A 22051-nucleotide genomic window follows, 5' to 3' on the forward strand; every position below is an offset into this window, starting at 1 on the left:
AGCATGCCGGCAGAGAAACCTGCTCGCCGGCAGGCTGGCGTCATCTGCGGTCCTCGGGACTCGATGGCGTTTAGGGTTAAATTTATTTCCAAACCCCTTTGATTTGAGGGGTTCGGATTAAAAATTCTTGATAATCAGATCTATACATTTGCCATGTCCCTGCTGCCTAGAGAGAGAGATTTTGCCAGAAAAGGAAAGGAAGACTTTAATATTTAGAACTTGCAAAATCCACCTCCTAGGATTAACTCTGAAACCAAGTTTTGGAGGTTTCAGTGTCCTAAACCAAATCATATTAGGGCGTAACATTTGTGTTTTTCTGGTATTCTCCGTGAATGAGGTTGCAGAAAAAGAACTTTTATGGATATTCATAAATTATGTCTGAATGTGCCAGTAGCCGGTCAGTTGCCCTTATTCATGGACATACACAAGGTGTAGAGCTGCATCGCTACGTCCTCAAGTATCAAACAGAGGAGTTTCACGTCACCTTATTCCCCTGTAAAAAGACACTGATTCAGCTTTTCCGTTTGTAGATTGATATTTACTTCATGAGTTTCTTGCAACTGCCTGACTGTTCAGGATATTACCACAGTGTCATGCCTCCATTAAAAGGATTTCCCTTAGAATTGCATTTTAAATATGCCTGGTTTGAAAATACCGTGACGTTTGTTCTGGTATTGCTCCACAATTCGTGTTTCCCGTAGCGAGTCACTCTGGTGTCTTCTGAAATCCTGTGATAAAAACCCCACATGAAATGCTGTTAGCACTTAAGGTAATCTCCGGAGGGAGCAATAACAACTTTATTGATGTGGCAGAGCGTAAAAATAGCATCAGATTTCAGGTGTCTCTTGTTCAGGCCAGTGGTTGATTAAATATGAGTAAAAGGCTTAGATACAACAAGGCATTCCTGAAGTTCCCAGGCACAGAATCAGATTGTGTAAGGCCCAAAGCCCATCCCAGGTTCACGTACCGGCTTAGCCGTGGGTACAGGGAGGGCAGGTCGGTTCTTCCCCTCGGTGCGGTCACGCTGTCACGATTGCTGGTCATCCTGGAGAAAAATCACCCGAGAGTGGTGACGGTTTATAAGGAAGAGCCTTGATGGCTCAATTGGAGGCCGCAGGACCTGAATTCGGCGTGTTACTCGCTGTAGTTCTGTTGATCTTAACGTACCATCTGTGCATTTGCGTCCTTTGGAGGAATAAGCCCAAAGCGGCAGTTTTAGTCCATAAAAGCGCTGAAATGTTGACGGGTTTCTGATAGTTACAGGCTGGTTCTGGCTGTTTCAGGTGCGAGCAGCTCCGCCGCCCCCTACGCAGCATCATCGCCGGACAACAGAGAAGATAGAGGACGTGGAAATTACTCTGGTGTAACGATCGGACTAGTTAAGTAGTAGTGCTACAATCAAGACCAAACGCGGTATTTGGTCAATCTCGTTTTTAGGCACCTTTGCATGATGAAGACTTTTAATAGAGCAAGAGATAGGGAGGATTTTATGTGGCAGCGACATGGCGGATTCCTTCCCACAGTCATGAATATTTTGTGCCTTTTTCTTTGTTTTGATTTATATACATCGTTTTTCCTCTCTTAGCACAAACCAAGCCGGGCCAGGCAGCGAGCAGAGCATTGCCTCGGAGCAGGTTTCTCTCTCGGCTGAAGACGGTCAATTTTTATACGGAGGCCGAGGAAAGAGCCTCGTTCATGCAACTTAGTCATAGCGTACTTCGATCACGTGCATTAGTACAGTATATTACTGTTGCCATAGGAATGTGTTAAAGATTGTCAATTCTTCAAGTAGCGTTACTTGTCTGATTAGGTATTAATCAGATCTTGCGGAATGAAAAAGGGAACCGAAAAAGAAGTATAAGGAGAGGCTGGCTCCTCTTTAGTCCCCTCGCAGAAAGGAAGAAACGGGAAAATAACCTTACAGATAAGGAAAACTGAGGCAGATCATATGGCGTTAACTCCATTAATGCACACCTCTTCAATAATTAACAGTTAAACAGAACTAAATGTTCTTTGTATTAATATTTATGCAGTACATTTAGTAATAGAGTATCTAATACGGAGGTGCTGAATTAGTAGCAACATCTTGTTCCATAGCATAAACCAACTGGTAGAAAAGTAAGTGAGATTTTGTCTAGATCTGGAAATTCTGCTTCATTTTTTTTTGTAGCAGATTTTTGGGGTTTTGGTTTATTTTTTTTGTTCTTTTGGGTTTTTTTTTCCAAGTATTTGGGTGACTCTTACCCCAGTTATTGCCGTGTACTTTATTATCCAACATTAGCAGTGTATCTTTGTCATCAAAACATCCGGCTAGAGCTAGAAGTTACATTTAGAGTATTTACAGGCGTTATTTAGTTTTTGCATTGGATGGTCCCGTAGCGTTCTCCCACGCGAAGCCCGATCCCCAGCCTAAGCCAGAGAGGCGGGAGAAGCTCCGGTTTCCGCGGAGCCGTCGGACCGCCTTTGTGGCCGAGGCTGCGGCCCCGCGTTAGGCGAGAAACGGAGAGCGAAAGAATTTCAAAACCGATTTTTGATTGGAGATCTCTGGGAAGGAAGCTTCTTGTTTGAAAGAAGAGGGCAGAGGATGTTCTGATGTTTAACGTGGAGGGAAAACCGGCTGAAAACAGGTTTTTTCTTTGTGTACGTACTAAATTACTTTCAGCGATCTCCATCGGATCAAAGCGTCAGTTAAAAGGCATCCCAAGGTTGGGGTTTTTGAGCTGATATATGGGTTCTGCTGAATGCGCTCTTACGCCGTCATATTTTTTTTCCTAAGCCAGTAAGTTTTCTACCTTTAGTTTACTAACAAGGGCTATTTTTTGAGGCTGCATTTACAAAAAAAAAAAAAATTAAAAAATTCAATCATCTAACCAGATTTTATCATAAACTTTGCACATACTTGTAAATCCCAACCCAGGCCGGGTCTCTGAGGCGTTCGTGTTTGCCAATCTCCTTCCCAGAGGGATCTTTAACCAAGAGCGGAGCTGTTTGAAGAAAACAATTCATGGATCAGTTATGAAATCGGTGACTGTCCAATGAAGTCCTTTCCATATTTTTCATTCTTTTGCACCTCTTGTCCTGTTGATCTGTTTGAGGTCTTTTTTATGTGTTTATCAAACTTGTTCTTAAGTTTAAAGAAAAAAAAAAGTTTTTAAAAAAAAGATTTAACTGTTTGCAAAAATTCTGAAAGCTTCACAATGCAGAAGAAAAGCAAGTATTGCCATAACGTTCATGTTTGATTTCTTTGGCCAGTTTTTCTGTGTCCTTCACACCTGGACTTTCAAAATTCAGAAAGTGTTATTTAAAGTCTCTTTAGTTGTATTTTAAAATATTTTCTGTAAGAGCTGCTAATTTTATTTAAAAAAAAAAGAAAAAAAAGAAGAAAAGTTGTAAAAATATGCCTCCTTTTTAACTATGATTTCTTCATACAGGGCATGTATTCGACTTATCATCGTGTACAGCGTCAGTACACTGAAAGCATAGGTGCAAATGCTTTCTTTATATTGGCTGTAAAAAGTTTGTATTTATTATGTATAAAAAGTTGAATAATAAAAAAGTGGAACTAAATCCACGACGTTGCCTCGGTACAGACACCGCTCATCCTGCCGCAAAGCGTCATCAGAAGATCTGGGAGGAGAACCTGACATTTGGGCATGAAAACGAAAATTTTCTTCGGTATCATCTTTATGGTTTGTGCTTTCAGATGAAATTTGAATCTGCTGCTCACAGACTCCCAGGCTGGTGGGGGCTGGAAGGGCCCTCTGGAGCCCATCCCGTCCCACCCCTGCTGGAGCAGGCACACCCAGAGCAGGGGCACAGGGCCGCGTCCAGGCGGGGGGTGAATGTCTCCAGGGAAGGGACCCCACAGCCTCTCCGGGCAGCCTGTGCCCCTGCTCTGGCACCCGCACAGCAAAGGGGTTTCTCCTCACGTTCAGGTGGAACTTCCCGTGTTCCAGCTTGTGCCCGTGGCCCCTTGGCCTGGTGTTGGGCACCACTGGAAAGAGCCCGGCCCCATCCTCCTGACACCCACCCTTCAGATATTGATAAGCACTGATGAGACCCCCCTCAGCCTTCTCTTCTCCAGGCTGAACAAGCCCAGGTCTCTCAGCCTTTCCTCACCAGGGAGATGCTCCAGCCCCTGATCCCCTTGGCAGCTCTGCGCTGGCCTTGCTCCAGCAGTTCCCTGCCCTTCTTGGACTGGGGGGCCCAGAACTGGCCGCAGCCCTGCAGGTGTGGCCTCACTGGGGCAGAGCAGAGGGGGAGGAGAACCTCCCTCGCCCTGCTGGCCACACGCCTTTCCATGCCCCACAGGGCACCGCTGGCCCCCTTGGCCCCAAGGGCCCGGTGCTGGCTCAGGGTCACCTCGCTGCCCCCCAGCACCCCCAGGACCCTCTCAGCAGAGCCGCTCTCCAGCAGGTCCCCCCCAGCCTGTGCTGGTGCGGGGGGTTGTTCCTCCCCAGGGGCAGGACCCTGCACTGGCTCTTGCTGAATTCCCTGAGGTTCCCCTGGGCCCAGCTCTCCAGCCTGGCCAGGACTCGTTAGGAAAACACTTATGTACATATTTCAAGCAATCTTTAAATATTGGGTTTAGGTGGTATTTATATGAGGAGCAAAATTACAGCAAAACTGGAGAGCCTAAAGGCCTTTATGCAGTTAGGATAATTACACAAAGAAAGGGAGGGAGAGAGTGATTGATAATAACTCTTCAGCATGATTGTCCTTTAATAGGGCTGATTTGCCTAATTGCACACGGGGTATTTCCACCGCATCCCAAGCCCCTCTAGTTTTAGGATCCCTTTCAGCTCCGGCTTTCCCTGCCATATTTCCTTGCCGGCACTCGGAAGCCGCCCGCCGGCGACCAGCTCCTCGCTCGGCTAATACCGGTTCTCGGAGGTGAGCGCCTTCTGCGTTGGCTGTGGTACCTGCGCTCCGCCGCTGATTTCCTCCCCATTTTTGCCTTCAGCTGTTTGGAGCCGGGACTGCATTTTACCCCGTTTGAACCCAGCCCGCGGGGTGCTGCCGCGGCGTTGCATCGGCTCTTTCCTCTTTCATTTCCGCCGTTCACACAGAACTCTTACACAGGCTTTCGTCCTTTTTCCCCTGAGCTCCTGCAGCCTCCTCCTTTGAGAAATCCCATTTTCCCCTGCTTTTGATACGCATTCACAGTGCTCGTCCAAAAATTATTGTCCTGGTTTGCTCCTTTGCCCACTTCGTCCTTCTCTTTTGGCTCCCTGCTCGTTGCATCTCCCATTTTCTTGCCGCATCACACACAGACCTCTTTGCTCGTGATTCTTTTCACCGTCAGCATCGCTTTAGATGATGTTAATCCTCAAATCCACCAATCCTTTAATGTCTTCCGTTTTTTTAACAGGCCGCCTTCGTGCCTCTACTTTTTCTCCTTCCCCTCCTTAAAAGCTTTGCCGTGGCAAAACCAGCCCAGCGGCGAGTGCCCGTTCAGCAGGTGTGCGGCGATTGTGTCATTCCTGCCTTGAACACGGGCATAACTTATTTCCATGAGAACCTTTTCACCCCGCAGTGCTCTCCCAGCGGAGCGGCCGGCCCCCGTTGCCGCCGTTTGCCTGCGGCTGGGAGGCGGCTGCGGTTTGAACAGCACGCGGCGGCCGTTCAGTGGCAAAAAGAAAAGGGGCTGAGTAAAAAAAATACAGGCTCTGCGGGTCTATATTGTGCTCGGGATAGTCAGAGCGGCGGCATGTGGAACTCGCCCAGCGCGAAGGTTGAGACATTGGTCTCGGGAAGGCGGCAGCAGGACCGTCGTCGTCTCCGTTAGAGCCGGGGTTTCCTCTGATGGCTCCGGCTCCCGGATTTTCACAAAGGATAACAAGACCGAGGCTCAACAGAAGCCATGGGGGTAAAGGATGTGATGTACCTGACCACAGATTAATTGTGCCGGGGTTTCCTTTTGTTTGTTTCATGGGAATATTAAGCCCAGGCACGTGGGTGAGTTCCCTTTCCCATATAGCACAAGTACCTCTCACTGTTAGTAGTAATTAAAAATCAAAACCTGCACCCTCTTCTCCAAATAAAGGATCTTCTGCTTCTCTGCGTGTAACATGGAGGACTGGCTACTCTGCAGCTTGCACGTTTTTCCTTCCTCCTCTTCCAGCAAGTCCCTATAACTGATAACCTGCAACTCTCGGCACGGCCGAGGCAGGAGGAGCAGGAAATCTACCTTAACCGGCCTTGCCTTGGATTGAGCCTCCCAGGAAGCTGTGGGGGGGAGACGCTGCTGCCCCGGAAAGGGTCCTGCCTCGCCACAGCTCCGCTTGCAGATCTGCTGCTCTAGAACGGAGCGATGGGAGGGACGGGACGAAGTACGTGGCCCCCTTCTGTCCCACGCCTGGCCGGCTCCCTTCGAGCGGTGAGCTCGGGGGTACTGAGACGCCCGAGTGAGTTCAAGGTTGGAGAAAGTGAAGGATAAAAGGAAAGAAAACCGAACTGAAGTCAGGGATGCCGTAAATGAGCCAATAAAACACGCAGCTGGGAAAATGCTGATGTGCTTACTATACCAAGTAGTTTCCTACACCAGGCATTACCCAGGGGGACTGGAGATTACAGGTCTGGGAGAAGGATCGCTGTAGCAAGCGAGCCTCTGCATTGCAGGTCATTTCATCCAGAAAATAAAAGCACCGCAGTGATACCGGGGCCGGCCTGGGGAAGGTAAGAAATCTCCGTGGTTAGGGGAGTTGAACTGGAACAGACGCCGGACGTGCGGTGAATAACCACCCCCGTGTTCGCAGCAAGGAGGGGACGACGGTCACGGGTTTGCTTAAGTACAAGCGCGGTCGCTGGCCGTCTCCACACAGCAGCGTTTGTGCGCGGAGTCCGGGTACAGTCGTACTGCAGCTGTGCTTTGCTACACGAGCTGAAGAAAACCGGCGGGCAGCAGGTCGTCAGGCTGTCATTTAACGTGGTGGAATGTGCTTTACGTCCCAAGGGAAAATTCAGCCCCACCCCCCCTCAAAAATACACCTTGGAATACTTTTATCTGTAGCAGAACCATGATTTAGTTTATATTGCGTACGGCAGACCCAGCGGGGGATAAAATTGAGAGGGGCTAAGTGGAAAAAAAGTATCTCTTCATAAATTATTAAAACTATTTCTCATATACAGCCATCACCGAGTGCGTGGTGCTGCTCTGAGAGCTGATGAGATTGTCGTCTGGAATAGGATCACAGAATCCCAGACTGGCTGAGGTTGGGAGGGACCTCTGGAGATCATCTGGTCCAGAGCCGGTTGCTCAGGATCGTGCCCACAGGGCTTTTGAATATCTCCAGGGATGGAGATTCCGCAACGTCCCTGGGCAACCTGTGCCCACGCTCGGTCACCCTCACACGGAGAAGTGTTTCCTCGTGTTCAGAGGGACCCTCCTGTGCCTCTGGTCCTGGCACTGGGCACCCCGCAGAGAGCCTGGCTCCGTCCTCTTGGCGTTCTCCTTTTGGTGTTGGTGAGACTCCCCTGACCCTTCTCTTCTCCAGGCTGAAAACTTCTTCCTCTGTACTCCTCCGTGTGCACTCCCTGCAAAGAAGAGCTTTTAAATGGGCCAGAAACCTTGCAGGAAGCAAGCGCTGTGGGCTTTGTGTTGTCTGTGGGTCCCAGCTCGCTGCTTCGGCGGGTCTGGAGCTCGCCGGTCCGACAGAGAGAAGCTCTGTGCTGAACAGCACGTTGGGCTGGGCACCGCGCGGTCGCCGCAGACTCGCATCGCGGGACGGAGGCTTCAGATTGTACCTCCTCAACGGGCCACGAAACCCAATGTTCTGAGGTGGCCTTGTTTCTGTTCCCAAAAAGGCTTTGGAAAAAAAACCCCACGTGATGTAGAGACGGGCTGCTTTGTACGTTGGAAACAGCTCGTGGAGCCTTTTGGATCCCGAGTCCAGGCACCACCAGTGAGCGGGGTGTGTTGCCGTGCCTGCCAGATCAGTTTGCTGCCCCGTCTCGTTCCTCCTCCTCTTCCCATTTCAAGTTTGCTCCCCGCAATCACTTTTCCAGCCTCTCGGCCTATCTCGAATGTATTAAGCGGCGATTCTTCCGCCGCTTTGTTTAAAACCCTCTTTTGCTGTCTTCTGAATTTCACAGCAGGTATCTGAAGGGGCCCGGCGGAGGAAACGGGCCCGGCGATCTCCATCTAGCTCTTACTGAGCCGGCGTCGCCTCTCGCGGAAGCTCACTGCTTCTGTCCCTGCTACTTGACAGCCTGGGCAAGGATTAAACGGACGTTGCAGAAGGCTTTGGATTCTCTTACATCATTTCACCCAACAAAAATATAACCATGTGAAGACGTCTTACGTGTTCTGCTCAGTCATCTAGTATTTGCTGCAAAGAACAGGGACATGGTTAAGCTTGCCGCCTTAGTGCTTCATCTCCGCCGTGAAAACAGAAGCTATTGAACCACCAGCCTGCAAGCTGAGCTCCACGGATGGTTTTCCCAGTTACCCCAGTTCTTCTTGCACTTAAATAGATCATTTCAGCCCAAAACTTGGGTGCAGAACAGGCAGTGTAGACACCCACAGGTGGAGGAGACTCTGGGTCCTCTTCTGAGCACTCACCGGGAGAGAGTGTTGCTGCTGAGGCTGGTGCTCAGCCTTCGATCGCTAATATGCCTGTGCGTCGTCACGCAGCTGTGAAGGGCTCCGGAAATACACGGTTAAAATTCGACCCGTGGAATTTTGCTGCATGAGAATATGCTATTTTATGTTGCATTCTGCATGTGCGGTGAGGGCAGAAGCAAACCTAACCAGATGCTTTGAAGGAAGAGGTTGGGCTGATGGAGCGGTGTTCTTGATCAACACACAAGTGGTCGTGGCTGCGGCACGAGTGAGACGAACGTGAAATGGGCCTGATCAGGGAAGAGGCACTTACATGAAAACATTGGATTGAGGAGCTGGGAGCTCATTTCTCACTCATTTCAAGTGCTGGGTTTTGCCCCTGGGGTGCGGCAGCCCTGGCTGTACAGACAGACCGGGGCACGAGGGGCTGGGGAGCAGCCCCCCAGAGGGACCTGGGGGCTCTGGCCAATGGCAAGTTGAACACGAGCCCCCAGCATGCCCTGGCAGCCCAGAGGGCCAGCCGTGCCCTGGGGGGCACCGAGCCCTGCATCGCAGCCGGGCGAGGGGGGGGATTGTCCCGCTCTGCCCCGCGCTGGGGCGGCCTCACCCCGAGTGCTGTGGGCAGCGTTGGGCGCCGCAGGACATGGAGGGTATAAAGCTACTGGAGAGTGTCCAGAGGAGGCCATGGAGCTGGGGAAGGGTTTAGAGGGGAAACCGTACGAGGAGCAGCTGGAGTCCCTGGGTTTGTTCAGCTGGAGCAGAGGAGGCCGAGGGCAGCCCTCATGGCGCTCTGCAGCTCCCTCCTGAGGGCGGGAGGAGGGGCAGGGCTGGTCTCTGCTCTCTGGTGCCCAACGCCAGGCCCTGAGGGAACGGCAGGGAGATGTGCCAGGGGAGGGTTAGGCTGGGCATTAGGAGAAGGTCCTTCCCCCAGAGGGTGGTGGAGCCCTGGCACAGGCTCCCCAGGGAGGCATCAGGGCACCAGCCTGGCGATATTCCAGAAGCACTTGGCCAAGGCCCTCAGAGACACGGTGTGAATTTGGGGTGTCCTGGGCAGGGACAGGAGTTGGGCTCGATGGTCCTTGTGGGTCCCTCCCAGCTCAGGGCATTCTGTGATTCTGCTCCCCACTCTGACGTTGGCCTCCCTGGACAAATCCTCTGTGCCCCTGCGTCCTGTTCGCAGATCAGCGCCAGCGTCACCTGAAGATTTATCTTTACAAAGATAAATCTGTGCATTATCATGCTGTGAGAGGAAGTACCCGTCTATTTTGAACTTGTTTTTATTCTCCTCCTGAATTTTTACCTTTTATTTTTTTGAACTGAGTGGGTTTTGGTTTAGATTTTTCTTTTTAAATGCAGATTCAAGAGCAATTGCTGTGAGGTATGCTTTACTCTGGTGTAGCTTTGTGTACTGAATTGCTTCTCCTTTTTCCATTGTTTATTGAAAGATGAATGAATTTCCAGGTCTAGTTGCACTGGGAATGCTGACAGCAGCGTTTTTGAAATCCCGTAGCACAGCTATTTGTCTTCTTTACTCAGCTGAATCCTGCAGAGTGGGCCAATTTCGGCTTCACCTCTGTGTCCTGGGCAAACTACCACACTAATTAATTTCTCTAAGACTGGGGCCTCCTCCCTGCTTACCATAGGGGCACGAGGAAGTGAAGGCGTCTGTCTGCAGGCATCAAGTGTGGATAGAAAACAGTGACAACCTCGGGTTAACTTGCCGAGTAAACTTGCATGTCAGGACGGGAGAGGCTGATCGTTTAAAAGTAAGGTTACAGGATTTTTTAAAAATCTAGACTATCATTCGTAAGAATATCTTGATTTCTGAGAAGCGAGGTGTGACACACGCATTGCACGGGGTGTTTTTCTGTTTATGCTCCCTCGGTTTTTTGCTGCAGGGGTTGCTGTGGAGTTGATTTTAAAACAGAAGAACTGACATTTTTCTTGGGACTGAGGTGACAGAAATTATCGCTGCTCCTTAAAAAGGCGAAAGGGGGGCTCCGTACGGCAGCAAGGGAAGAGACGACGAGGGGCCCGTGGCTGAAGGACGTGCGTGGTTACTGAGAACATCAGTAACGGTGGGAGAGGACAGACTGTGCGGCACGTCCGGGTGCCAGAAGAGGAGGACTCCGCGGAGGAAAGCTCCTTTCGGCAGAGCTTTGGAAGAAAGACAGAGGGAAGCAGGGACTGCTTGGGCATCCCCAGACCTTCAGTGAAAGGATCCGAGTGCTCCTCTTGGGGTGCTTGAGCCAGCAGAGCTGAGACTAAGCCAGATAATAATCACTTGTGAAGGCGTGAACGTGGCAGGACACAAGCGGCCGTGGTTTGGTGATAGAGTAAATCCGGCTTTAGGGCACCTTGTGCTAATCCAAGAACACCGTGGCCCCGTACGATGGAGCGCTGATGCAGATAAACTCCCTCTGCCAGCTCGGATGTGTCCAAAATGCTTTTGACGGGTTAAGTTCTGTACCAGCAGGCCGGGTTTTATCTGTCTGTGACACTCGAATACGCCAAATCAGGTCTTGCGCGTCCCCTTGAAGGCAGCGCGGCGAGGGACAGCTGGCCTGAGGTCAGAGCTCTAGGTTGTAGCTGGTTCAGCAGAGGCAAACCTGTGCCGGGGCTGGTTCAGCTTTGTGCTGGTGGGCACTGGGCAGGGTCTTGTTTCTGAAACGAAAAGGCGAACGGGGAAAAGCATTAAAAATTTTTCCAATGAAGCAGATTTCATTAGGAAATGCTGGTTTGGCAAAACCTTTTAAGAATCCGTAGCAGTAGCTAAAGCAGAACACCTCACTGCTTCAGTCAGTTGCGTGGAAGCTTGGGAGAGAAGCACCCCAAACCCGGGTGGGCGTTGCTGGAAAGTTCGGTCTCCCCACAGATCCGAGGCTCGCAAAGCCCTGGGTCCCCGCGCACGCTGCTCTCCCGCTGGGGACACCCGGGCGTCCATCGAAGGCAGGCCTTCCTTCCAGGGTCGAGGAACATGGCGCTGCAGGCTGCCCGTGTGGAGCTGGAAGCCCATGAACAACACGGAGGGACAAGGACCAGCAGAGCCAAGAAGCCCTCGATGCCTCGATGGGCTTCCCTGCCGGTGATGGGGGCTTCTCCCTCTCTGCCGTGACACTCGTCGGAGTCACAGCTTCCAGGATCCGCTGCATCTGCTTCCAGTTTTTCCAAAACAGGTGGGTTTTTTTTTTTTTTGCTAGAGTTTTAACAAAAATTTAATTCCAAATATTAAACTTCATAAATACGTACTTTTGACATGGGTAGACTTCTGAGCAGAACAGAAACGCCACGTTTTGAGCGTCCCCCTGGCGAAAAGCCTGCACAGATCTGAAGTGGAAGCCCACTGCAATGCAGGACACAGCCAAGGAGCTGCATGGCTGTAAGATCGAAAGAGGGAGTGCTGAGTTCTTCGCTCAGAGTGACATTTGAGGGACTGCAGCAGAGGAGAGAGGAGGCCAGACCGAGAGGTGCATCGGTAAACCTACTGTTGTGATTTCCTTTAACCCAGCTCTCGTCTCTGAAGTGTCTCCTACGAGTTGGCGTTTGATCACCGCCGGCTTTGCAAGGCCGGGTCTCCCCGCACCATAAATCAGCACTGCTTTCCCTCAGCCGACGTTACCGCATCGCGGCTCTCGCAGTGGAGAGCCACGCTGGCTGCGAGGAGACTGAAATGCCAGGCGGTTAATGTTCCTGGAAAGGAAACCCGCATCGCAGCCGATTCTCAGACTACCACAAATTGTTGTCGAGGTCAGTGAAAATTATTACCCAAGGACGCTGGCAGAGTGCGATTGTTCTCGGATAACAAGGGGGATCTCATGTTAATTCAGCTGGCAGAGCTGTTAGCACTAATAGCAGGGAACTGCTGCCGCTGCTTTCGAAATTATCTGACTGAGCTAATCCGAGGATGAGGAGACGATTTATTGATTTGAAGTCCTAGCCAGGCGTAGATGGAGATAATTCTAGGATGTTAGGGGTATTATTCCTACAGAAAAGCAGGCTTGGTAAATACTTTTCATTTATTTATTAGCCCCAGCAAAACAGTTGTGCTGTATTGCAGCTTGAATGTTTTATTTAGAGATGTGAATAGCTGAGATACTGAAAATAAGAGCTTTCTGGATGGCAGTCATCTGATGCTTCTGCTGAAACTGCTCGTTTTCTAAAGCAAATAGCCACTCAAACGGCTAACGCCGGTTTGAGCTCGCCCTTTCTTTAAAGCTATTTTTAAAAGATAAAGGTGTGAAGTTTGCAGCTCTGCTTTTGCATTCTCGTCAGGTGTCTTTCCACTCTTTGTGAGTCTTTTGAAAGCCTGTTTCTGCAGACTCTGGTTAATGTCCTAGAAAATAACCTTGTGCGTGGACTAACAGCCATTTTATCACTTGCTGGTTCCTGGGGGTGGAGAATCGTCTGCGGGAGCAGGGCAAAGCAACAACCAGGCTACTGCCAGGCTGCTCATGAGCAGCTCCCGCCCTGCTGCCCACCGCCGGTCCCGAGCCCGAAGCGCTGCTGCCCACCGCGGCTGGCTGACATGGGGCCCCGCTGAGCCGGCCGCCTGGCGGACCGCGAGTTACCAAGATCAGATGTACGTATTGTGAAGGATGGGCTCGGACCCCGCGACTCAGCTGGCGACGGGGCCGCAGAGAGCGTTTTGCCCCATTAGTACCGAGTCTGTCCTCTTGCCAACGGCCATTAGACGGAACCGCAGGATGGAGGTCAGCCAGCGCTGGATCAGAAAGCCTCCCCGAGGAGCCCTGGTGTTGGATTACAAGTGCGGATGCTGCCTCTTTGATGCCTTCATCTTCATTCTCTGCGTTGCAAAGTAGTTTTGCTTCCCCGAGCCCAAACAGAGAGGCGACATGGCTGAAATCTTTTGAGGCGCAGCTCTGGGGTGAAGGGTCTGGGCGTCGAGGTCAGCGCTGGCTCCTGCTGCAGCCTCGTCAAGTCACTTCGCTGGTACTTGCCTCCAGGTCCCTTAAAATGTGCTGTGGCTGTCATCCTCCCACATGGGTGGCTCCACGGAGAAGTGCCGTGTCGGAGACGGAGCAAGCGTTGCTGATTTCTGGCCCTTTCAGGCTCTGCGTGTTATCGCTCACCGCCTGCAATCTTTCACCATCAGTTTTGCTTTCATTCGCCGTATCACTATCAGGCTGGGATAAGTGCTGCTCTCTCGTTACCCCAAGAAGGGAGAATCCTACATCCTCCAAATCCCCAGACTCCCATGAACCCCCCCAAAATCTCTGTCACTCTGCAGAAGAACAGATTTCACATTCTTAAGTAGCATGTCCTCTGGGAGGTGGCTCCATGGTCCAGAGGGGGGGGCAGCACTGAGTGCAGGGGTTGCATGTTCATAGAACCACAGAATCATTGAGGTTGGAAAAGACCTCTCAGATCTTCAAGGCCAACCCCCAACCCAACACCCCCAGGCCTCCTAAACCATGGCCCCAAGTCCCACGGCTACACGGTGGTTGAACCCCCCCAGGGACGGTGACTCCCCCACCCCTCTGGGCAGCCTGTGCCAGGGCCTGACCGCTCTGGCAGGGAAGGCGTTTTCCCTCACATCCAACCTAAACCTCCCCTGACGCAGCTTGAGGCCGTTCCCTCTCGCCCTGTCACTGGTGACTTGGGAGCAGAGACCAGCCCCCCCCTCACTCCAGCCCCTCTCAGGCAGCTGCAGAGAGCGAGAAGGGCTCCCCTCAGCCCCCTCCAGGCTAAACCCCCCCAGCCCCCTCAGCCGCCCCCCAGCACACTTGTGCTCCAGACCCTGCCCCAGCCCCGCTGCCCTTCTCTGGACACGCTCCAGCCCCTCCAGGCCCTTCTTGTCCCGAGGGGCCCAAACCTGAGCCCAGCATTCGAGGTGGGGCCTCCCCAGGGCCGAGCACAGGGGCCCCATCCCTGCCCGGCTCCTGCTGGCCACACCAGGGCTGACACAAGCCCGGGGACTGGTGGCCTCCTTGGCCACGGGGGCACTGCTGGCTCATGCCCAGCCAGAGAGAGACCGAACTGACAGTTAAATAGTTTGAGTATGGCCAACCTACCATCACCCCGCCCCAGTGTCTGATGTTTGATGGCCTCGTTATACACAGTGTGTTGATACGGCAGTGGGTTTATTCAGGGCTTTGTCACTCGACCATAATAGTGTGAAAATAGTGGGTGTTTTCATGAGTCTGTGGCCAGCAAGGACTTCACAGATGCGAGCGCCATGTGGTGCTAATCTGCAGCCCTGGCCCGGCGGCTGCTGTAGAAGCAGGAACAGGCCCTATAGCACCTATAGCAGCGCTGCCGGGTCTGCAGCAACTGTTCAATCGTGGCCACAGCCAGGGTTGTGTGAACGTCACTAAGGGCAGCTACGCACGAGGAAACCAGGTGGAGAAACGCTACGGATCCTGTGCTCCTTGGAGAAGCAGCTCTGCAGGAGCTGTGTGAGCTGCTTTGCTTTGCACTAAAAAGAGGAGGGGAAAAAAAAAAAAAAGAGGCCAGTTAAACCACTCAAGACGCGATATTCACGCTCCCATCTGATGCCTGCGGCGGCGATGGGACCCAGGGCTCAGTGCGCGCGTCGGCGCGGGCGCCCCTGTGCCACCTGCCAAGGCTCTGCTCGCCGGCACCACACGCTGAGCCCAGAACCGGGGCGGGCTCGTGATCCATCCCCAAATGACGCAGTACGAGCGTGGGATGTCAGCGGGCGTCCTGCGATTCTCCCGTTGGAGCTGGGGCCAGTACTGACATTTTCCATTACCAGAAGCATGGGCGAGGGAAGGTATTTTAAAAGTGTATTTATAAACCCGTGCTCGTAAGCGCTGTTTCCCAAACTTTGGGTGAAGAGCAGGAGAGGCAGGGATTTGTGTCAGGCCATATGGCTGCTGGCGGTTAGGAACAACTGGAGCACGATTCCTGCCTGGGAGAAAAAGGGAGTGATATGGGCTGAGCCGATCGCCGGTGTTGGGGTGCATGTGGGGAACGAAACACCGGTGCAGTGGATGAACTGAACTCCTGCAGCGCTGTGTGTCCGCTTCTCTTGCCCGTCCCCTTTCATGACAGTGAAATAAGTGACATTTCCATCGTAGGATGACATTTCCATCGTAGGGGAATATACATGCTGCTGCTCCGAGCCCAGGGGAGAGAGACGTGCGTGCCCATGAGTGCATCAGAGACATCGGCCACGCATTCCCCTCCCACCCATGTGCAAGAGGGAAACCGCTTGCGTGCAACACCCAGAGATCCCAGCACGACATTTGGGCCTCTGGATCATTAGGAAATGTTTGCTGGCAGGAGGAAAAGCTCCTCGGTGGTTAGTCTCTGATGCGGTGTGATGCCTTTGTGAAAAAAATATGAGAGGCTTGTAATTTTCTGGCACTGTATTTCTCCTGCCGTAATTATTGCTTTTAATCACCTCATTACCTAGCACGGAAAGGAGCCAAAGGCTGCAGGTAGCAGCACAGCGGGGAGAAGGCACGTCGAGGTTTCAGGCTGTGTTTTTTCACTCTGTGCCTCTGGGCATTTGTATTACTCCCCTCGAGGACCAGCTTTCCAGCAGAAAATCAAAAGCTGCGTGAAGAGGTAGCGGGAGAAACACGGCGGCAGCAGTTGGCCATCGTGGGCCCGACGCTGCCGTGGCTGAGATCACCATCAGCTCGAGAGGCTTTGTCGGGGTGAGCTAATGAGCCACGAAAGTCCGTTGTCGCTGCAGCCCGAGCGCTGCAGACGCCGCTGCCGAGAGCAGGCACCGCGTGCTGCCGTGCGTTAGGGCGAAAAGCAGCGGTGGGAACCGAGGAGCCTGGAACTTGGTGCCACGGCACTTTCCCACTCTCCACTTTTTTTCAATAAAAAGCAGTAAAAATGCCTCCTGCGGGATCTGTGGTGGCCTGGGGCACCTGCGCTGTTCCTCCCTTGCAGGCTGGAGGAGAAAAAGAAACCCTTTCTCCCTGCTTTGTCCCCATACTGAGTGCACGCTCGTGTACGCACACCCACATCCATCTCGACGGAGCCCTGAGCTCTGCTGGGCTCTCCACATCCTCCTGTGTCGTGTAACCACGGCGAGCGGTTAAACCACGAGCTGCCGCTTCGGGGGGCGCGTGGAAGAGCGGTAATGGCCTTTACAGCCGGCCTTATCTCAGTGCATCTGACACAGATGCACCCATAAATCATCGTAAAACGCGGTACGCGGGGGAAAACAGCCGCCTCCTGCCCTCTGCCTATTTCCTGGAGCTTGAAAGCTGATTAAGAATCACTTACTTAAGCTGATGGGTTTCAAGTGATACTACCAGGGCAAACTGCTCGCCTCAAAATGACCATTAAAGTTTCAATTTACGTACCTTGCGCAGAGCCGTAGGGCCGGGGTGTGAGCTGCTGGAATGACCTCTGTTAGCAGCCAGTCGGTTCATTAAATAGTAAAGAGCTGAACAATTTCCAGCTAAATAGGACACTAAGCGTCCTTATTTCATTTCCTGTTTTTAAAGGAAGTATAAATTATTTACTAATGTGCTTACAGTCCTTTAAGTGAATCCAGGCAGTGAAGCAAAATCTTGTTTACCGGGGCAGATGCCCAAAGGAAAGTGTCAGAGTGACGGGCCCGTTTGTGAACAGCCACTAAAACGCTGCCAAGGATTTATCAGCTTTAATGGAGGTAATGGGCCAGGACTACACCGGAGTCAGGCTGGTGGGTTGGGTTTCGGTGCTTCAGTGACGGCTCAGTGATCGCTGCGATTTACAGATTTTAGTCCAGAAAATTTCCGGTGCGGAACTTTTAAGTTTGGCCATTTGGAAGTTTAGGGATTTTTGATTTTCAAGCCTTGTCGCTTGAAAACTTTACCCATGTTCTCCCACACGTGAAGGCTCCCCCTGGAGATCCGCACGCACGTTTCCAGAGCCGTATTTCACGAGACCGCGGTTATTCATCCTCAGCGCAGACCTGAGCTGTTTCTGCCCCAGTTTCAATCCTGCTCTTGGATTCCTTTAGCCAGGGAAGGAGGCAGGACTGGGGCAGCTGAATGCCATCTCTGCCTGAAAACACGGCACCCTTTCCCCTCCCTGTGCTGCAGGATTGTGCCACCTTCCACTGCTGGACTTAGTCCCCCGTGTTCTTGCCAAGCCAAGAAACAGTAAATCCTCCTGTGTGTGAAATGTTTACAAAAGGCCTGTAAACGTGGCCCTGACTCCTGCTCCTCCCGGCTGTGTTTCCTCTCCATTTCGCCCCACTGACAGCTTCCTCGGGCTGCTCAGGGTGGGAAGGGCTCACCTGAGCAGGGCTTGGGCTCCCCGTAAGGTAACTGGCTCCGCAGGGGTAGGACATGTTTCTCAGGAACTTTTCCAGAGCTGCCAGAGAGTTGTGAGTAACTCGGTAAGGGGATTTTTAACAGGCATGGCAATTCAACTCGAATGGTAGCAGCTGCTCCAACTGCGGCAATAAACTATAATACTCCGGCTCTTGCAATAAAACTCCCATCTGAGTCAGACTTTACAAATGCTTTACAACTGGTGCTTGCAATTCATCATATCTCTACTTGACTTGCTTTCCAGAACGGGTCTCCATTCATTCAATGCAAACTATCTCATCTTGTCCATCTCTACCCTGGGTTTTATATTCCACAGCTCCTTGCTGGGAAAAGTCATTAACTCTGGTGCGTCCGATGAAGTTGCTGGTCGTAGGGATGGTGATTTGGATGGTTTCTTTTCTAGGCCTCCAGCTCCTGTACAAAAAGGTGGTGGGATGTCAGTTTACCCTGGAGCATTGACCTTGGTCTCGATTCTTGGTGTCACAGCAGGGCCTGGGAGCTTTGGGTGGGGGTTAGGCTCTCGGGAGTGTGGGAAACGTGCCTCTGAGGATGGCAATGGCCCGGTTTTGCGACAGCTCCAAGGCCGTGTGGAGACAGCAGCATCCCATGGACACGAGGTTGGGTAGGTGTGTGAAGCTGTGGGTCTCGTGCCCGGTCCTGGCACCCGGCCCTCCTCCTGGCCAGGCAGAACTGACGGAAACAACTCTGAATTATGTGTCTGAACGGATCTCCATGCAAGGAGGTACTTTGGATTGCTCATGCTCAAATTACTGTGTTTCAGGGGAATGGCTCCTTTCGCAACGAAACACTCCATGGGGAGGTGGCTCGGCATCCTCCGTTAGGGAGGTGAAGAGAGCTTCTGCCCTTGGCTTCTTGTATACGTGATCCTGCCCCTTCCACTGGGCCCGGCAGCACTGGGCTGCCACGATGTGGCTCCCAGCCCGCAGCGGGGCCACGGCTTGGGCTGAGGTTTCTCTCCATTTCCCATAGCAGCCCTTCTCCCCTGGGACCACCCCATTACAGGAGAGCTTCCTGGCCGCTGAGAAATGCGGTCGGGAGCTGACTGGCATTAAGTGCTTTATTTCCCCCCCCCCCCGCTCCTTTAAATGATTTGGTTATTCCTGTAACAGCCACCACCAGATTTCTTGCTGCCGGGGGCAGCTCTTTCCTTGCAGAGGCCGTCTTAGTCCCCCCACAGCTCCTTCTTGCTGTTCCTCAGGCCTGCAGGTGGCAGGGCTCTGGCGAGCCCTGTACTGGCCCTCAGTCCAGTGAGGCAGGTCTGCCCTGACAGCGCAGGGTTGTAGTAAACCCTCCTGCTGGGGAACAGCCAGCCCCGGGCAGCCCCTCTGTTAGAGACCATCTATCAGTCAATAAATTTATATCCAGATGGATCCTTCCAAGCAGCCACCCCTTCCTTTATCATCAGCTCCATCCCTGCAGCTGCAAGCAGACAAGCTCAGCTGCTGTGAAAGGGGTGATTTTTAGGGGCAGCAGTGCCATCCCTCCAACACCCCAAAAAGCTTTTGGTTCCCCCAAATTCTCAGAGCCAGAGCTTGGAAGTGAGTCCATAGTGAGGCCTCGTTCTCGAGGGGCTCTGTTGGGGTCTGCCGTGGGTGGAGACAAGGCCTCTGCTGAAGCTGTCGAAATCCCCCCGTAGCATGGCCCCAAGGACTGTGCCACAGCTTGCTTTTGCAGGGAGAGAAATGGGAAGGAACAGGCTCCCGAGGCATAGCCGGAGAGGTGACGGGACCCAGCTCATAACCCGAAATCCCGCAGGTGTCTGAGCACGAGGGATCACAGGGCTGAGGTTTTACCTCGCCTCCCTCCCTTTCACCTAATTCCGTTTTGCATCTTGCTGTGCGAGTGCAGGTGGAAGAGATGGGACCGGGCTGCGGCTGCCTCGTGTCGCTGGGGAAGGGCTGTCTCTGCAGGGTGGGAAGGAGCAGGCCCCGTGCTTCTGCCCGTACCCATCTGTCCGCGTGCGGTTTTGATGACTCCGAGGCTGTTCGCTGATGCTTTCTTCCTCTGCAGAGCCAGCACGGTCCTTGGGTGCCTGCAGAACTTCCCTGCAGCGCCGGCATTATTTTGCTGTGTGAAAGCAGCAGCAGCAATGGCAGTCAGAGACCTTTCCAGGCAGGACATTTGCTCCCAACGCCACCCTTTGCCATCGCTCAGGGAAAGCACGGGGTATCCCAAAATCCAGCATGCCTGCGAGCCGGGAAAGCTGCCGGCTGTCCTGGCTCCTTCAGTGCGAATGGCTGCCAGCCCCCTCCTGGATGCTCTGAATAGGAGCCAGGTTCCCGGGGAGAAAACGCAGGGATACCGGCTTAATTGAGCCTGTTCAATGGCCTTGGGCTGCCATAAACCATGTCGCTGTCTGGGCAATGAAAGGAGCTGGGGGGAGGCAGGACAGCTCCTGATTCCCGAACCTGCTCCGAGCCGGCTTCCCCTGCAGCGAGGAAACCTGCCGCTAACCCCTCCCCCGCCCCAGCACCTGCGAGGGACTCTCGGCAGGGGCGTGGGGACATCCCTGGTGCCCAAATGCCATGTCTGGGGGTAACAACCCTCCCGAGCATCCCCTGCTTTTGATCCTGCCCATGTGTGAAAGGAAACCTGATTTGCAAGTGCGAGAGAAGATCCAAGTGCTGCGTGTCAGAGCAGGGGCTGCAGCGGGGTTTTAATGCCGGCTGGGGGGCAGGTGGGATGTCAGAGATGCCCATCCTGTGCCTGGGAGCCAGGTGGAGGGTTGTGACCAGAGCCGGAGCCTGTGGCTGCATCATCGTGGCAGCCTCCAGGTACTAACCCCAGGTCCTCCGCAGCAGAGCAAGGCTAGGCTCTGTGCTTTCCTGACCAGCCCCATTTATCCCACTCCCAGAGGACAGGGGAGCCCCGAGGCTGGCCGGGAGCAATCCTCTGGGGATGCAGGTGAGGACCCTTTGCTTTTGCTGCTGCAGCCTCAAGGGTTTTTCCATTCACCCGGGGCCTTGGGGACAAAGGGAGCTCCTTTCCCCAGGGCGAGGCAGCCCCTGCCCTCTCGTGGCTGACTCCACGCAACAGCGGCAGGGAAACGGGGGGCAGCGGGGCTGCAGTCCCCGAGGACGGCCACCCTTTCCCCTGCTCCCTCCAGCCCCAGAAACCCAAGTGACACCCGCTGCCGTTGTGGGGTTTACGGATAGTCCTGGGCCTGATGCAGATCCAAGCCACCGACTGGCTTCGCTGGGGCTGGGAGGCCACCAGGGCCCTTTGATTTGCTGGACCAGATTTGAGCTCTCCAGGGTGAGGGGTGTGAGCACATCAGAGCTCTTTCGGGATGCCGCCAGCCTCCGTTTCGGCAGGGATGGTGCAGCGGTGAATCCGTCCCCGTTTGGATGCAAACAGCATCTCGGAGCATCACCACGTATCTCTGGGAGCTGTGCTGGCTGGCTTGGGCTGCACACGGGGACGGCTGGAGCTGAGGGAGGAATCCCACGTTGCTATTTGTGGAAGGGACTGAAATGTTCCCGGCTGTGAAGACCACGGCTCGGAGCCCGCTGGCTTAGCCAGGCCTCGTCTAGGGGGGGAAAGGGGACATTCCCTTGCTGCCTAACGCCACCGAGGCCCCTGGTTTGTACCAGGGTGCAGCTCGACCCCAGCTCCGGTTGTCAATGCTGACCCTGAAATGCTGACACAACACATAGTTTCTCCTTAATAGGGCATGGAAAAGGCAATGCACGTCAGGGCCAGGCTTTTTGCTAATGTTGTGCCTTTCTCTGTCTTTGTATGATCCAGAAATACATTGGTTGAGCCCCTCCTGGGTAAACTCAGTCTAAAAAAAAAGATGATCTTGGGCAGATACTTCCTGCTCTGGAAGTATTGTGGTCCCAAGCTGGAAACCAGCAAACAGAGTGGGTAGTGGGTTTTGTGCAGGTTAGGAGGTCTTTCCTTAAAAATTGTTTGAGACCCTGGTTAACAGGGCCTTGGGCTCAGATCCTGTGCAGGACATCCTCAGCTCCCAGCCGCTTCTCCAAAGCCAGTGTCTGATGATCTGGAGTTACCCTGGGGAGAGGACCTCAAACGCAGATGTCCCCTCGACTTGGCATAGTGCTGGGACTGTGGGTTCCCCAAGTGCCACCCCAAACCTGACCACTTTCGTGGTCTTTTGAGCCTGGCCTCATCCCCATCCCCCTGCCGCAATTTGCTGCCCTCTCCCTGGTGCTCACAGGCTGCTGTGGAGCTGGGC

At 53.1% G+C, this 22051-nt stretch overlaps 1 protein-coding gene across 2 annotated transcripts in view; it reads left to right on the forward strand.

The window, feature by feature from the left end:
* Nucleotides 1-3567, forward strand: part of FCHSD2 (FCH and double SH3 domains 2) — a 167410-nt gene extending 163843 nt beyond the window's left edge. For both annotated transcript variants that reach the window (XM_075111324.1, XM_075111390.1), the window contains one exon: nucleotides 1284-3567. In XM_075111324.1, coding sequence (XP_074967425.1) covers nucleotides 1284-1367 — 84 coding nt within the window. In that variant the 3' untranslated portion in view covers nucleotides 1368-3567. The remainder of the gene's footprint in view (nucleotides 1-1283) is intronic.
* The last annotated feature ends 18484 nt before the right edge of the window (nucleotides 3568-22051 follow it).

This window comes from Phalacrocorax aristotelis, chromosome 1, assembly GCF_949628215.1.
Source record: "Phalacrocorax aristotelis chromosome 1, bGulAri2.1, whole genome shotgun sequence".
NCBI classification, from domain to species: Eukaryota; Metazoa; Chordata; class Aves; order Suliformes; family Phalacrocoracidae; genus Phalacrocorax; species Phalacrocorax aristotelis.